This window comes from Triticum dicoccoides, chromosome 2A (genome assembly GCF_002162155.2).
Source record: "Triticum dicoccoides isolate Atlit2015 ecotype Zavitan chromosome 2A, WEW_v2.0, whole genome shotgun sequence".
In the NCBI taxonomy this organism is placed as follows: domain Eukaryota; kingdom Viridiplantae; phylum Streptophyta; class Magnoliopsida; order Poales; family Poaceae; genus Triticum; species Triticum dicoccoides.
Genome location: NC_041382.1, coordinates 721,564,301 through 721,579,502, shown reverse-complemented (window position 1 = coordinate 721,579,502; position 15,202 = coordinate 721,564,301). Strand labels below are relative to the sequence as shown.

General features: G+C 46.8%; 2 protein-coding genes across 3 annotated transcripts; one reads left to right on the top strand and one right to left on the bottom strand.

The window, feature by feature from the left end:
* The first annotated feature begins 5,075 nt into the window (after positions 1-5,075).
* LOC119356600 (thioredoxin-like protein CXXS1) lies at positions 5,076-6,591 on the top strand. Its single transcript, XM_037623579.1, has 3 exons — positions 5,076-5,342; positions 5,717-5,839; positions 6,139-6,591. The coding sequence occupies exons 1-3, from the start codon at positions 5,229-5,231 to the stop codon at positions 6,319-6,321; spliced, it is 420 nt and encodes a 139-aa protein (XP_037479476.1). The 5' UTR covers positions 5,076-5,228; the 3' UTR covers positions 6,322-6,591.
* A 1,173-nt stretch (positions 6,592-7,764) lies between these two features.
* Positions 7,765-14,578, bottom strand: LOC119356599 (protein CutA 1, chloroplastic-like). Of its 2 annotated transcripts, none has more exons than XM_037623577.1 (6): positions 14,383-14,578; positions 13,678-13,763; positions 13,326-13,388; positions 9,271-9,302; positions 8,236-8,330; positions 7,765-8,110 (listed from the first exon to the last, which is right to left on the bottom strand). In XM_037623577.1, the coding sequence occupies exons 1-6, from the start codon at positions 14,553-14,555 to the stop codon at positions 8,026-8,028; spliced, it is 534 nt and encodes a 177-aa protein (XP_037479474.1). In that variant the 5' UTR covers positions 14,556-14,578; the 3' UTR covers positions 7,765-8,025. The 2 variants fall into 2 exon arrangements, with proteins under 2 accessions (XP_037479474.1, XP_037479475.1); XM_037623578.1 differs by having other exon boundaries at positions 13,678-13,779; positions 14,383-14,517.
* Positions 14,579-15,202: the final 624 nt, after the last annotated feature.

Genomic DNA, 15,202 nt, shown 5'->3' with positions numbered 1-15,202 from the left:
TGCGTCCATTGCTTAAATGTGAATGTATATTAGTACATGTTATTGTATCTCTCAAATGAAAAGTATATGTATATTATACTCTTATTTCCTTTTCCTCCGTATATACACTTTGTCTTAAGTCAAACTCAGTGTAAGTTTGATCAAGTTTTCAGAAAATATTAACATGCACAATACGAAAACAATATCGTTAGATATATCGCGGAATATATTGCTAAATATAAACTCAATTAGACTTTACAAAGTTTGACTTCAGAGAAATCTAATACAGAGTAAAAATAAACAAATGCAGTATATAAGAACATCAATTTGATTCTTATTTTCCTGCTAGCTACCCACAACATCACATGCCTTAAAAGGAAGGGCAACCTACTGTATAGCTGAACTGGAGATGGGCATGGCGTTTTCGCTCTAGGGAGCATTTGTTGATGATAGTAAATTAAAAACAAATAGCAAACCACTTTAGAAAATGTTAGTTTTCTTTTCATGTCCATGTTAGTGTTGAAAACATGCATGAAAATTTTCACGAGAGATGGAACAATAGTTTTTCATCATGAAAAAATAAAGCTAAGTAGTTGAGAAATGTCAAAAATTAGTCATCCAACTTGGTTTTTTTTTACACAGATTGAAATACTTTGGCATTTTATACATGAATATGTGCATGTTTGATTTTTTTTAATAATTTTTATCATTACAAAAAATAATCGGTAAACATGACCAAATGCTCCCTAGAGCGGAATTGAGTACTCTCGCCATTTCATAATGTAGTGCATATTTTTTAAGTCAAATGAAACAAACTTTGACCAAGTTTTTTTAGAAAAACATTTACATCTATAATGCCAAGCATATATCATTAGATTCATTATAAGAAGTATTTTCATATTTTAGATATTTGGGGTTATAGATATAGATAGTTTTCTCTATAAACTTGGTCAAAGTTCACAAACTTTCACTTTAAAAAAATTATATACACTATATTATGGAACAGAAGGAGTATTTGAATTTATACCAAAAGATGATGGCTTTGTCCTTTGCAATGCATGCAAGAGGCTGATGACAGATAGCTCATCTAACTTGATTGGTCGACACATTTCATTATGTAGTAACAATTTAACCTATGATCAACAATACTATGAAAGATAATTAACTAATACTGTAATAAAACCACATAGAAAATAAATAGACGAGACTTCACTCACGCCGGAAGAACCACGCAGCAAAGCGTGTGTCATGATCTAGTACTATGTTACGAGTGAGGGAGGGGTGGCACCTCGTGGGTATTAATGGCGGAGACGTGGCACATAGACAAATGGCATGAAAACTGTTGCACTATGCATGATATATTCTCTAGTTTCGCACCATGTTTCAATGCCGAAATGATTTATTTCTGTATTTGCATATAAAGGAAACAGTTTGTCTAATTCACATCTAGATGTTTTTTAAGGATGTCACATCTAAACTCCCATAAATATATAATGCAGCAACAAGAAATAAAAAAACTAGGACAAAAAATAAATAAACCACAAACAAAGTGGACGTCAGTTTAGATGTGACATAACTATGTCACATCTAGATGTGTCCTAGACAGATCCGGAAACAAAAGGTTCATATATCTCCTGCAAGATTGTTCTCCATATCTTGCCTTTCAAGAGATAATGGGAGTAGTACTAACCATCAGATGACACGAAATGGATGGTTCATATTAATTGGGTAAATTCCAGGTTTTTCTATAAAAGTATATGACAGCCCAAAGTATTGGTGCATAGGAGAATACAGCAAGCACGCACACGCATTGCCTGATGGTGACGACAAGGGAAGAAGAAGAAGAAGCGCACAAAACCATGTGCTAGCAGTATCCCATTAGAAGAGTCTAGAAATAACAGCGGAGAGAGGCTAACTATAAGAGTGTTGTGGCAAACAAACAAACAATCTAGCATACCCTCTCGGGCCTCGGCCAGCAGTTTGGCCAGCTCCAAATCAAGCGGCGAGCGAGCGAGCGAGCGAGCTAGATTCCAGAGGCTACCTAGCGTCACCACTAACCGGTGCACCGTGACGCGGATCTCCCAAGCTGCCCGTTCTCTCCTGCTATTTGGCCAGCCAAAGGCCATGTGACGCTGCTGCTGGTGCTATTTTAAAGCTACTTCTCACCTGATAGCCATTCCTTTTTCCCTCTCCGCGAATGAGACAGCCATCTCCGTCGACATGCCATTGCCACCCTCCCTAAGTCACAGGTTTTGTTTTCTACCGCCATATCTTTTGTGTGGTCGACACACATAAGGCCAACTCCAACTCCAAGGCACGGCTCTAAATGATTCGACCGCGTTCGTTTGAGAATAACGGACAACGACCAAGGTCGCGCGTCTCGACATTGAATCGGCCAAGAGGAGGGCCGGACGGACCGTTGCGGCAGAGAAGAAAGACGATACCGACTATGTCGCCGACGCCGCGGCCGCGCAGCAAGCCGCGCCGCACAAAGGCCATTGTCCACCACAACGAGGCCATCATCGCCAAGGCCATGCAGGCAGTGGCAACGCATGCCCTCATCATGTTAGGGTTGTGCCGACCCGAGCCAGCCATTCTCTTCGCCGCCACCATGGCCGCGACGAGCACAGGCTCGCCGGTCGTTCGCCCTCCGCAGTACCAGTCGTCGAGCTCTCCATAACATCGAAGACGCCCGGTTTTCATCTGCCGCCGCAGCACGCTCAAACCTAGTTCTCCACGTCGTCGGACGGCAGCGTGATCACGCCGGCCACACCTACGTCCACCCGGTCGTCATCGACCTCACCTATACCTGGCAATGAGAAGCCCGGCCCGGATGGCTCGACCCGACCCGGCCCGAAAATCCCAGGCCGGGCGAAACCCGAGCCTGCCACTAGTCTGGGCTCGGGCCTGGAAGTTGAGCCCGACGGGCAGATCAGGCCGGGCTCGGGCTTGTGAAAAATAGAATTTTTAGCCGTAGTCGGGCCGAGCCGACCAGATCATGTCGGGCTTTTTTGGGCTTGGGCTTGGGCCGGGCTCATGCCCGATTTAGTAGGCCTGGCGGTCAGGCCGGGCCGGGCTCGGGCCTGGGTTTTTAGCACCGGGCTATTTTTTGGCTCGGCCCAGCCGAGATATGCCCAGGTATAACACCACGCTTGGGTACAGTGGCGCTGGCCAGTCATCCGACGGGATGCAAAGGAAGCATCCCCAGTCGATTCCTACGACCAACCTTCCCGGCGCGTGCAACCTGTTCGACGAAATGCTAATCCTGACGCCGGCGGCTGATGGCCCCGACTACAACTCGTCCATGAAGAACTCATCTACGAGGGTCGTGGCCAAGCCATCCACACCGAGGGGCAAGACCAAGGCTTCGATCCCGAAGAGACCCAAGGCCAAGACGCCCGCGGCCAAGATGGTGCCGACCACTACAGTGTCCATGAAGAAGAAGAGACCGACGACCATGGCAACTCATGGCATGAAGATGAGGGCATGTATTGCGAAGATGAGGAAGAAGAGGTCAACATTGCGGAGAAGCCATTGTTTATCGATGAGCTCACCCAAAGAGCAGACGCACAAATAAGGAATCAAATCATTCGCACGGGGTCATACACCAAACAAGAGGACATATTGATTTGCGAGAGTTGGATGGAGATAGGCCAAGATCCCAAGACCGGTGCCGAGCAAAAAGGATCCGTTTTTTGGACGAGAGTTCATACAACCTTTCATGAGCGGAGGAAGTTTGCGTCCTACAAGTTTGCGAGCGACCGTGGCATCAAGTCAATCCAAAAGAGATGGGGGTTCATTCAAAAAGAATGCAACAGCATTGTGTTGTGCTTGAGAGCATCGTCCCGTGAGTGGTCTTGGCGTGGGTGACTTGATATGACCTCTCCTATTTTGTTGCTATGCCATGTTCATATTTGTTGCATCTTGTGTCCTTTGCTATTACATTTGTGGCCTTCTCTTTGATTGTGCAGGCATTCCAATCTTTGGAAGCCTTCAAGGCCCGGCATAAAAACAAGCCATTCACTCACACCCATTGTTGGTCGCTCATCAAAGATTGCCCCAAGTTCAAAGATCAATATGTTGCTCCAAAGAAGAAAGGAGGGCCGGCGGCCGTGGCTGGGATTGGAGATGTGTTGAAGAGGCCGAGGGGCCAGACCAACTCGAAGGTCGAGAAGCGTGATGCGGCATCTATCGCCTTGCAAGAAACTTTGCACGACATGATGACTCAAAAGGAAGTAAGGGGCGAGAGGAAGCGACAAGGAAAGGAGGAGCAAATGAAAGATATACTTGGAGCTCCAAACGAAGAAGCTTGACATGGAGGAGGCCACCAAGAGGAGGAAGCTCGACATGGAGGAGGTCGTCCAAACAAAGAAGCTCGCGACCGAGGCCACCAATGCGACACCAAGGCAAAAGAGGTGGCGCTAGTAACCATGAGCGTTGATGTGACCAACATGTCCCCGAAGAGAAGAAGTTGGTTCGAGAGCCGGCAAAAGAAGATGTTTGACCGAGACGCCATGAACTAGGGAGGACTCGGCCATGGACTATGACCGCTCTTTTTGAAGGCCGGCAAGTATGCCGGCCGCTAACTTTGTTGCCGGCGAGAAAACTTGGAGGTTGTTCATTTTGAAGGCTGGCAGGTGTGCCGGCCTCTGGATTTGTTGCCGACGCGGAAACTCGATGGGTTGATCAGTTTGCAGGCTCGCATATGTATGACGGCCACTGGCATGAACTACGCCGTGGTGGTAAAATTTCATTTGCAAAATATTCCAGGCGACCGGACGAGATGTGTTGGCGTGTTAGGCGCACGGCCAGTGCATTTAAAAAAACGATTGGACGCCATTTCATTGTCCTATTCAAACGGATAAAATTCAGACAAAACGGACGTTTTTGAGGTCGTGTGTTGGAGTTGGGACGCCCTTTCACGATCTGCGTAGCTGCTATACTAGTACTGGGGTCATTGTTCCTGCTAGTTGGTAGTAAAACAAATAGAGGCCTCAAACAAATAAATATCGGAAGCGGACAAAGCGAGGCGGGACCGGGCCGGACCCGGCGCGCAGCCGCGGAATATAATCCTGTGCGCTGCGCGGTGCGGCTTATCTGATGTGAGCGCAGCCCGTAGGCCGTAGTGGATTGCCACTTCCTTCCTTGCCTCCTTGCCTTTTCTCTCTCGGGACAGACAGCCTGTGATTTCCTTCTTGTTGTTGTTGTTCTTGTTGCCGGAGGAGGTAGAGGAGGGAGGCGGCGGCGGCATGGACGTGGAGATCCAGCGGCCGCGGGAGGTGGGCAGCTGCAGGGTGGTCAAGGTGGACAAGGAGGCCGCCTGGGAGCTCTTCACCACCCAGGCCGCCAACGAAGGCCGCACTGTGCGTCCCCGGTTCATCTTTCCTCCTCCTCCTCCTCCTTCTTCCCCCAACTCTTTGCCGCCCTTCTCTCGGCCCAATTTCTTGTTCATACTCCGTTCAATTCTCTGAGCCCGGATTCTCGGCGTTTTCGCGCCGTGGATCCTCGAAATCCCGCATTTATAGCCGGAGATCTTGCGGCATAATTAACTGCCTTTGCGTGTTCCATCCTGTTCTTCTGCTGCTCGTGTGCCTTTTACATACAGAAAACAAAAAATCCTGCAAATTGATGAGGAATGCATGGGGCTTATGATTACTGTGTTCTGCACTCAAATTGCCTTTCTTTTACGTAGACTTAAAAGGTGGCTTTGGTTACATTATCCCTCCATGTTGTGCAGGTCGCCGCTCACTTTGGGGCGTCGTGGTGCGTCACGTCCCTGTCCATGAACTACAAGTTCGAGGAGCTCGCCCAGACCCACCCAGACATGCTCTTCCTCTTCGTCGACGTCGATGATGTCCCGGTAACCAATCATTCATTCATTCCCCTAATTATTCTCCCCTCATGGCTTATTATTGTTTATAGTATCACATCATTCTTCGACAACAAGATTTAGACTCAACTTTCTTCAGAGAAACAGAGAGGGGCTACCTACTCACTCAATCAAATGATAAATTGACTTGACGTTTTGTCAATTATCTCAAAAGATTATGGCATACTCGTTTCTCTATAAACAAGAATTACTCAAGTTTGTAATCTGTTCTGAACATGTGGCCTACTTTAAGCTAAAGCCTCAACGATGTGTGCTGGGCGTATATGCAGGGCGTGTCTTCCAAGCTGGGGGTGAAGGCCATGCCCACCTTCTTCCTCATCAAGGGCAAGGAGGTGGTGAAGAAGATCGTCGGCGCCAACCCGGACGAGCTCCACAAGATGGTGGACGCCTCCGACGACGATTCGCTCGGCTCTGCTGTCACCACTCTCCCTGACATAGTCATCGAAAAATAGCGGTTTTGCCGTCTCTGAATCTTCTCCGAGTGCTGTTCGCTCGGTTCCGGTGTGTGTGTGACTCTGAATCTGATCCGATCTGATCTGATGTGTGTGCCCCTTCCCGCTAGAGGGGAGTAGGGCGTGTGACTTGGCTACTGGCTAAGGTTAATTGTTGTCGATTAGTAGTACATGCGTGTGTGCTTGTTTTTGGGTTGAAAATATGATGGTTCAGTGTATTGTGCGCACGCTTGCCCGTTAATACAGTTGTGTGTGTGGGACTGTCTGACAGGTGCTTGCTCTTCTTTGCTCCCCTTGTTACCAGTGAGCTGAGAGTTCTTCTCTCTGGGGTGATCTCTGCGGCACCACAAAAGTGCAGATACCCAGATGATTTGGTTATTATACTGAACTTTCTCTGATTATTTATTATTTAAGCAGCTGCTACTGCTATCTTGTTAGCTATGTGCCAATGTGGGTGGGTAGGTAGGATCATATTATCGATCTCGGTGTTGGTACAAGTGCATCTGAATCAGTATTTTAATGTAGGGGTGCATCTGAATCAGTAGGCAGATTCCCACTGAACCTAACCACCTTGGAATGAACAAAACTGCAAGCCTGTTGCTGGCCCAGCGCATCATGTGACCAGATCTCCAGACCAGACGAGCCACATGTCGGATTCAGCTCAGTGGTGCAGCCTGCAGATACTCTAGTACTATCATTCCAAAGTAAAAGGGCTTATATTAGAGAAAGCCAAAAGAGGATACATTATTGGAGAGACTTTTTATAACTGTGGTACACACCACACAGTGACGGTGTCCTCAGCATCGATAACTCTCTTGCCGTGCCTACTGCCTAGCCATCAGGCAATCATCAGTAGTAGGAGTGGTCGGCAAACTCGTGTCAGTTGCCTACCCTACTGATTACTGATAGATCTCTACTCTTTTTACATGGAACTCTCGTAGCTTAGCGACGAGGTAAAGCGCACATCGTTTCTCTCTTCTTTTTCCAACTTACGCCAAGTACTACGAACTGGATCCTCTAGCATAGAGAAGAAAGTCATGGTGCTACAGTGCTAGCCCAGTGTAAAATAAAAAAATAAAGTTAGAGACTGTTAGTAGGTAGTTAGCAACTTGTTTACTGTTGATATTTACTGTAGATATAATAGTTTAAAATTAATTTTATTTCACCATCAACTTATTTGTGTGTAATTACTACAATAAATGTACACAGTAGATCATCAATTTACAAATTAATTTGACTCATTTTAGCCTTAATCATATGAATAGAAAGAAGGGAAGTTAGGGTACTGTAGCTTCTTTAACTTCCCTTCTCAATCATACTTGACTGTTACTCCTTCAGCTCAAATGACGCCCATGTCCTTCAGCTCCTATTCCCCCTTTGGAACACAAGTACAGTTTCATGACAAAAAAATACCTAGTACGTATGTTTTTTTAAGAGATTAGATGAAAAGAATGATGAGATAATCCGCAGGCGCCAAGTGAGGATTTCATGTGCAATCGTCTCGACGCTACACGCTTCTGAATTTTATTTGACCCTAGGAGACAGTACAGATCGACCGATTTGTCACGGCAACGCCATCGAGGCAGAGAGGCTACTAAAGTCTTTATGAACAAGCTCGGCGTCTCAAACCAGAACAGACACTCCACAATCCACACCACTAGGTACTCTACTCACAGATGAGGTCCATGGAAAGCTCTAGCCAGATCACTTCTCCCTGGTGCTGTTCTTGAGCCACTCCAGGTACTTGAGGTTACCTCCGCTGATGGGCAGCGCGATGACTTCAGGAACACTGCATGGAAAGATCAGACAGTACAAACCTCCGTTCAGGACAGACAACATGTTTGATTATAACTTGCTGGTCCATACTCTGTACCAACAAATAGACCAAGCTTGATAAAAAAGGACAGAACTTACTCATACTCATGGTTTGCTTTCACATGTTCAGTCAAGGCGTTTAGAAGAGATTCTCTGGTCTTGATGATGAGCAGCTCTTCAGCATCGGTTTGCACCTGAGGAATCAACAGGTTGTGGAGAGCTACTAAATATATGTACTTTTGTAATGGATTGGTAAGACATCCCATGTAAAGGAGTTTCATGGTTAGAAATGTGGCTCTAGACCATGGTCCACCGGCACCCACGCTCGGTACCATTCATCGCCTCACACCATTTCTTGAGATATGTGACATTCTGCCCTCCTAGCATATGGCAGGAATCATCAACCACTGATTATCAGGTCTCTGGTTTTTTTAATCAACCTACTACATGGTGAGAGATACTCCGTATAGGGGAATAAAATAGGAGGGATGCGTCGTTGTGCACAATCCTGTCCCCCATGCGGTATGACCATTTAAGATTTTTGTTGCACGCCTTATGCACAACAACCAGGGCACTATGGCTTGCATGCCATCATTTTTAGTATATTGGGACCTAAGCAGTTTGTTTAAGGTGTCTGTTTTTTGTTGTTATCTTGTTGAAAAGCATGTATGTAAGTACCTAAATGCACTTTCAATGTTTCGCCATGTGATGCAGTGTCTAAAACGTTTGACCTCTGGTGACCCTCGCAGACAAACTTTAAAAATGTCGGCATTAGCGCAGGACAAGGAGCTGGTGATAAGATTGTTTTTAAACAATCTCAGGGTTGGGCTCATATGCTAGAGTAGTTTAGCGCACTGTGCCAGCCACGTAGTTCAAAAAAGGGCGAGTGTGCACAGACCTACACATGGAGCTGGTGGTGGACCGGATGTCCGAATTAGCATAATCTACAAATCTTGAATCCTAACCTGACCCGTATCTAGTATCCACATGGTAGTAGTGTTACATCTAACGACGCCGAGCATAGGTGTGGGTGGACCATGGTCCAGAAATTCTCTCGTTTCATGGTGAAAAGCGTTGAATGAATAACAGGCACTGCAACTTAGCCAGGCCAGGAAAGCATCAGTAGAAATGTACCTTTTCCTCCCACCAGTAAACAGATTCAATTCCTGGAAACAGAAACGATCATCAAATAAGATGATATGATATGATGATGACTGAAAAGAAGATTTCTCAGTAAGCCACATACAACAGAAATCGTGAGAAGATGAGGTTTTTTTTTTTTTTGAAACGGAGGCAAAAGCTTTGCCTCATCCATTAAATAAGAGAGAATAGAGTTAGTTGCAAACAACCCGAGTATACGGCATGCGGATTACTCGCGCAATAACAAAGACCCTAGTTTTTTAGCACCGGCGATGATCCAAAGGTTAGCCTCGGTGGCGATGGAGGAAAGCAGCACTGTCGGAGGGGCACACTTATGCCTGAAAACTCGCGCGTTTCGTTCATTCCAAATTGTCCATGAAACAAGCATGGTGAGGGATGCCTTGGCTTGTCTGTGCGGATAGCCGTCGTCGCAAGTACTTGCCCACCAAGATTGGACCGAGTCGAATAGGGGCCAGGTGGAAATGACGAAGTCGGGGACGTGGTACTTGTCAATGACCAAGGACCAAAGCCTTCTAGAGAAGCGGCATTTGAAGAATAGGTGACTCCCACTCTCTTGTTCCCTCTTGCAAAGGGGGCAAAGATCACAGTTCGGCCACCCACGCTTTGCCAATCTATCCGCGGTCCAAATCCTGTCTTGGAGAGCCAACCAAGCAAAGAACTTGACTTTTGGGGGAGCCCAAACTTTCCAAACCATCTTGTCCATGGGGGAGAGAACCAATCCTAAAAATTGTGCCTTATATGCAGAGGCCGCCGAGTAATGCCCCGAGACCGAGTGCTTCCAAAGGATGTCATCCTCGGAGAGTTCGTCAAGATGGACCTCATGAAGGAGCATCCAAAGTGTGAAGAATTGCGTGACATGCTCGGCGGAGATAGAGGTGGATGGATTGATCTTGAGGATCCATGCGTTGTGCTTGAGGGCCTCCCGCACCTTCCAATTCTTACGCATGGAAGCTTCATGAATGAGCGGGGCAATATCCTTAGGCTTGCGCCCAAGGAGCCAAGGGGAGTCCCAAAAGGGGGTCTTCGCGCCGTTACCAATGGAGATGGTGGTGGAAGCATAGAAAAAGTTAAGGTCCTCCTCGTCACAAGGGTTTCCCAATCCGACCCACATCTTGGTAGGATCCTTCCATTCGTACCAAGGCCACCGCAGCCGGAGGGCGCGTGTAAACTTGTTGGTGTTGAGGACCCCAAGTCCCCCATATTCGAGTGGCCGGCAAACAATCTCCCAGTTTACTTTGCATTTCGCCCCTGTCGTTTTGTCTGTTCCAGACCATAGGAAGGCTCTCTCAAGTTTGTTGACGGTGTGTAGGATGGAGGGCGGTATGACCAACGGAGTGGCGGGGTAGACTAGTTGGGAGGTGATCACAGACTTGACAAGAGTCGTACGCCCGATGGTGGTGATATTCTGACCCTCGTATGTTGTTAGCTTGCTCGCCACCTTGTCCACGAGGAATTGCAGGTCCACCAACTTCAGCTGCCATACGGAGAGGGGGAGTCCTAGGTACCGCAGAGGGAAAGAAGCTCTTGCTGCTGGCAGGCTTTGGGTCAAACAACCCAGATCGAGGTGGTTGCAATGGATGGGCACCATTGAGCTCTTGAGGAAGTTGGTGCAGAGGCCCGTGACCTCACCAAAGCCTCTCAAGATGCATGCAAGATTTTCCACATCTCTTTTGATCGGGGCCAAGAAAACCACCGCGTCATCCGCATAAAGAGAAGTCCTCAGCATTGCCCCCCTTCCCCTGAGCTTGTGTAGGAGCCCCTTCCTCGTGGCCACATCTAGGATTCTTTGGAGCGGGTCAATGGCGATGACGAATAGGAGTGGGGAGATGGGGTCACCCTGCCGGAGGCCTTGGCCATGCTTAATTGGACCACCGGCAATACCATTGAGGATGATCCTCGAAGATGAAGAGCAAAGGAGGGCAGCGATCCAATCCCTGAATTTGGGAGGGAACCCTCGCCGTTGGAGAAGATCAAGCAAATACTCCCACTTGACGGTGTCGAAGGCCTTGCGAATATCAAGCTTGAAAAGAAGGGACGGGGTCTTGCTCTTGTGCAAGCGCCGAGCGCGATTGCGAACATACAAGAAGTTGTCATGGATGCTTCTTGTTTTAATGAAGGCGCTTTGGACGTTGGAGACGAGGCTTGTCATGTGGGGGCCCAGCCGAGTGGAGAGCACCTTCGCAATAATTTTCGCGACCGCGTGGATGAGGCTAATGGGCCTATAGTCGGTGATCCCCTCCGCCCCTTCCTTTTTAGGCAGGAGCACCACATTCGCGGAGTTGAGCCACTGTAGATTCGCGGTGTGAAGGGAGTCAAAATGATTAATGACCCGCATGAGGTCCGGCTTAACGATATCCCAACACTTCTTGAAAAAGAGGCCCGTGAAGCCATCTGGACCCGGAGCCTTGTCACTGGGCAGGTCATTGATTGCTTCGAGGACCTCACTCTCGACTATCGGGGAGTCAAGGTTGTGCAAATCAAGAGGTTCCAGGTTTAGCTCGTCCCAGTTGAAATCTTTGCGGCTCAGGGGGCCTCTCTTTAGGACATTGGAGAAGTGGTCTTGGATTAGTTTCTCTTTGGCACCGTGCTCGGTGACCCAACCATGATCGTTCTTGATCCTGTGAATATGGTTTTTTCTCCTCCTAGCGGTGACTCGGCGGTGGAAGAATTTTGTATTGGCGTCCCCTTCTTTAAGATTTGAAATTCTTGCACATTGTTTCTTGCGCGATCTTTCTAGCACAGCCAAGGCGATGACCCTTCTCTTAAGCCTGGCCCGAAGGTCGAGCTCCTCGGTGGAGAGGAGCCTGTCCTCTTGGGCGATGTCGAGGCGAAGGATCACCAAAAGAGCGGCATGGTGGTGAATTTTGGCCTTTGAGAAAAGTCTCCTACTCCATTCTGCGAGGCGGAGAGCCGTCTTCTTGAGCTTGTAGTATAGGATTTGATATGGCTCAGTGTGATCCACCCTCTCGTTCCACGCCCTTTGGACCAACTCATGGAACCCGGGCATGGATGCCCAGAAGTTTTCGAATTTAAAGACCCGAGGCTTCCTTGGTCCCTTATCATCGGCAAGTAGTAGCGGACAATGGTCGGAGAGGGAAGAGGAGAGAGCATGAAGGACGTGGGTGTTGAAGGAGTGTGAGAAGATGAGGTAGCTTACCTGTTGATGGCCAAATGCATATCCATCAGTTTAATGCATATTTTTATTGTTAGTAAAGAGTACAATTTGATAAAAGATTTCGTAATCATTGCACCCATATGTTCTACACAAACAAGAAAGTCACCCATGTGTCAACTTGCCCACACATCACTATGTCCACAACTAGTCCAGTTCACTATAGTCTACTGTTAAAGGGATCTTGAAGATCTTGATGATGGTCAGACGTTTGTGGTTAATTCAAGTAGAAAATCTCAAACAGTAATTATGTTGAACCTCTACAGAAAGTTGCTCTATCATATAAATATTTTTTATCATTGACCAGGTAGAGTTGGCTATCAAGCATAACATGTTTATAGTTTATACTCCATCTCTAATACCATCGCTAATCCCTACTTCTATAATTATTAAGATAGTTCCCTTCAGCCCTTCATTTTCACCATGATTTTCACTTGACAGTTGAGACCCCATAAGTTTCGTCAATTGAATACCTTTCATCAAGTTTAGTTCCAACAGTGGTGATTTCACGATGCTGCACCTGACAGGCCAAATGATGATGTACACAGCCACATGACTAGCCGTGTCACATTTTGGAAAACTCAGATGTTTAATGGTCATCCTGGTCCACTGATGAGTGGTGACATTTGATTCAAGGCAAGGGGTAGAGAAGCCAATTTGCTAAAGTGCACAACATGGGATATGTATGGAAACTGGAAGAGATGACGAGGTTCAAATGATAACTGAAAACTACTGTAGAAGATGGTCAGTTGACAGGAATCAACTATTCCACGCAAAAAACAAAAAAAGAATCTACTACATTTGAGTGTCTAGCAGCACAGAATAAACAGAGAGAGAGAGAGAACACAGTTCCTACCAGGCACTATGTTCACACAAGCAGCAAGCTTCTCACTGATAATGCTTGCTGATAGCTTTTTGCCTGCAGCAAAGGAAAAATAATAATAAGATTATTGAAAAGAAAAAAAACAGCCATTTTAGATTTCTTAGTGCTGCTTAAAGAAAGAGATCAATCTCGCCAAAACAATACCATACAGCCATCTATAATTGGACCATTGAACAACATAGCTCAAATGTAACTCAAATGCACTATCAGATGTGGAAGTAAGTTCAGTTGGTCAACTGATAGTATGGCGTGTATCTGTGATTAATTAATGGCAATGGTAGCATGCAAAGGTAATAAAAAAAGACCAACAGCATGGGTAAAGTACCTGCTTCCCGATTCGGAACTGTCACATACACAACAATGGAAGGTACGGTCGTGGAAGTAGACTCCATTCGAGCAGAGCTTATTGCCCTGTAAAGTTTCAGAACTGATGATTGATTATACCAACTATTCCACATTACGGGTCAAAAAAAAAACATTCTACATTAGGAGAAACAAAATAACCACAGGCTCACATAGAAATCACAGTGTTGTAAATATTAATGTAGTACTACTTCTAGATTATCAAATTATTAGCATTAGTCAAGCACAGAAACACATAATTTTTATCTGAAAATCTGTGCGATGATTTTGCAGAAGTATGGACCAGAACTAATGGTTGGAAACATATGGGAGTACCAGTTCACTGAAGTAACGCTGCAGTCCATTGGTTCTCCGTGTTATCTTTCATAGACAAGCATTGTTTTATCCAGCCAAGCAGAGCGGGACACAGGTTTCAGACTTTTAGGTAACAGCAATCCATGAAGGATTGTAAAATTGAAGCGCGCGTGATTGCCTGATTGGTTATTTCCAGGCTCATCGACGGGGTTGCAGCTACACAACTAGCCTACGAGCTAGCAAACAGAGGAGCTAAATACGCTACACGCTCACAACCAACCGGCGCAGCCTTTTTTGCGAAATCCTATGAATCTAGGCACGAATTGTTAGTTGAGGGCAGAGGGAGGGGGGAAGAGAGAGGGGTGTGGATTACCGGAGGAAGGGGAGACGGCGGGTGGAGAGGGCGCAACCCGCTACGGCTCCTAGGCTGAGGAAGAGGAGGGCTCCCGCGAGCGGCGGTCGACGGGGCGGCGGCAGCGCGGAGGTGGAGGAGGCGGCGGTGCCGGGGGAGAACAGGGCTCGGAGTGGAGTGGGGAAGAGTGGCATCTTCTATTATTCGTGGCCCCACTTGGCTGGGGGTGGGCTGGTTGTAGTGCCGTCTTGCATTCGGTTCAGTTGCCTAAAAAAAAGTTAATTCGGCTCGGTAAAGTAGTATGGCTCTCGGTAAATACGGCATACATACAATATATTATTTTTGTATTTTCGGTCAACATCATACTATTAACCAAAGTTGACGTAAATTCAAATAAATTAACAATATTTTATTAACCAATCCCTCCCCCGACCCCAAGGTGCGACAAATTTTCCGTGCTTTCATCACGTGGACCCTTGGGGACAGCCGCACCTGCCACTTCTGGACAGACCATTGGCTTGATAGCCAATTCATCACCGAGCTCGCACCTGACCTGGTTAACTTGGTGCTGAAGCGGCAGTGCAAGCACCGCCTAGTGTGGATTCAAGACATCAATGGTGGCATGGGTCCGCCAGGCTGCTAGGGTCCAATACGTCGACATTTGGTGACGCCTACGAGGCTACTTTCTATCCCTAACTTCTGACAACATCTAATGAAGATGGACAGACAACACTTCCTGCACTGTCAAGTCTTGCTACCTTGCATTGTTTCATGGCTCCACTATGACGCCTCACTAACAATTCATATGGAACCCTTGGGCTCCCCTGAGCGTCAAGTTCTT

Bases quoted from the DNA above. Each gene is read 5' to 3' on its own strand.
- LOC119356600 (XM_037623579.1), top strand. From the start codon at position 5,229: ATGGACGTGGAGATCCAGCGGCCGCGGGAGGTGGGCAGCTGCAGGGTG. The intron at 5,343-5,716 runs GTGCGTCCCCGG...CATGTTGTGCAG, and splicing joins CCGCCAACGAAGGCCGCACT to GTCGCCGCTCACTTTGGGGC. The intron at 5,840-6,138 runs GTAACCAATCAT...GCGTATATGCAG, and splicing joins TCGACGTCGATGATGTCCCG to GGCGTGTCTTCCAAGCTGGG.
- LOC119356599 (XM_037623577.1), bottom strand. From the start codon at position 14,555: ATGCCACTCTTCCCCACTCCACTCCGAGCCCTGTTCTCCCCCGGCACC. The intron at 9,303-13,325 runs GTAGGAACTGTG...TTCTGTTTCCAG, and splicing joins TTGTGTGAACATAGTGCCTG to GAATTGAATCTGTTTACTGG. The intron at 8,331-9,270 runs GTACATTTCTAC...TTGATTCCTCAG, and splicing joins TTTACTGGTGGGAGGAAAAG to GTGCAAACCGATGCTGAAGA.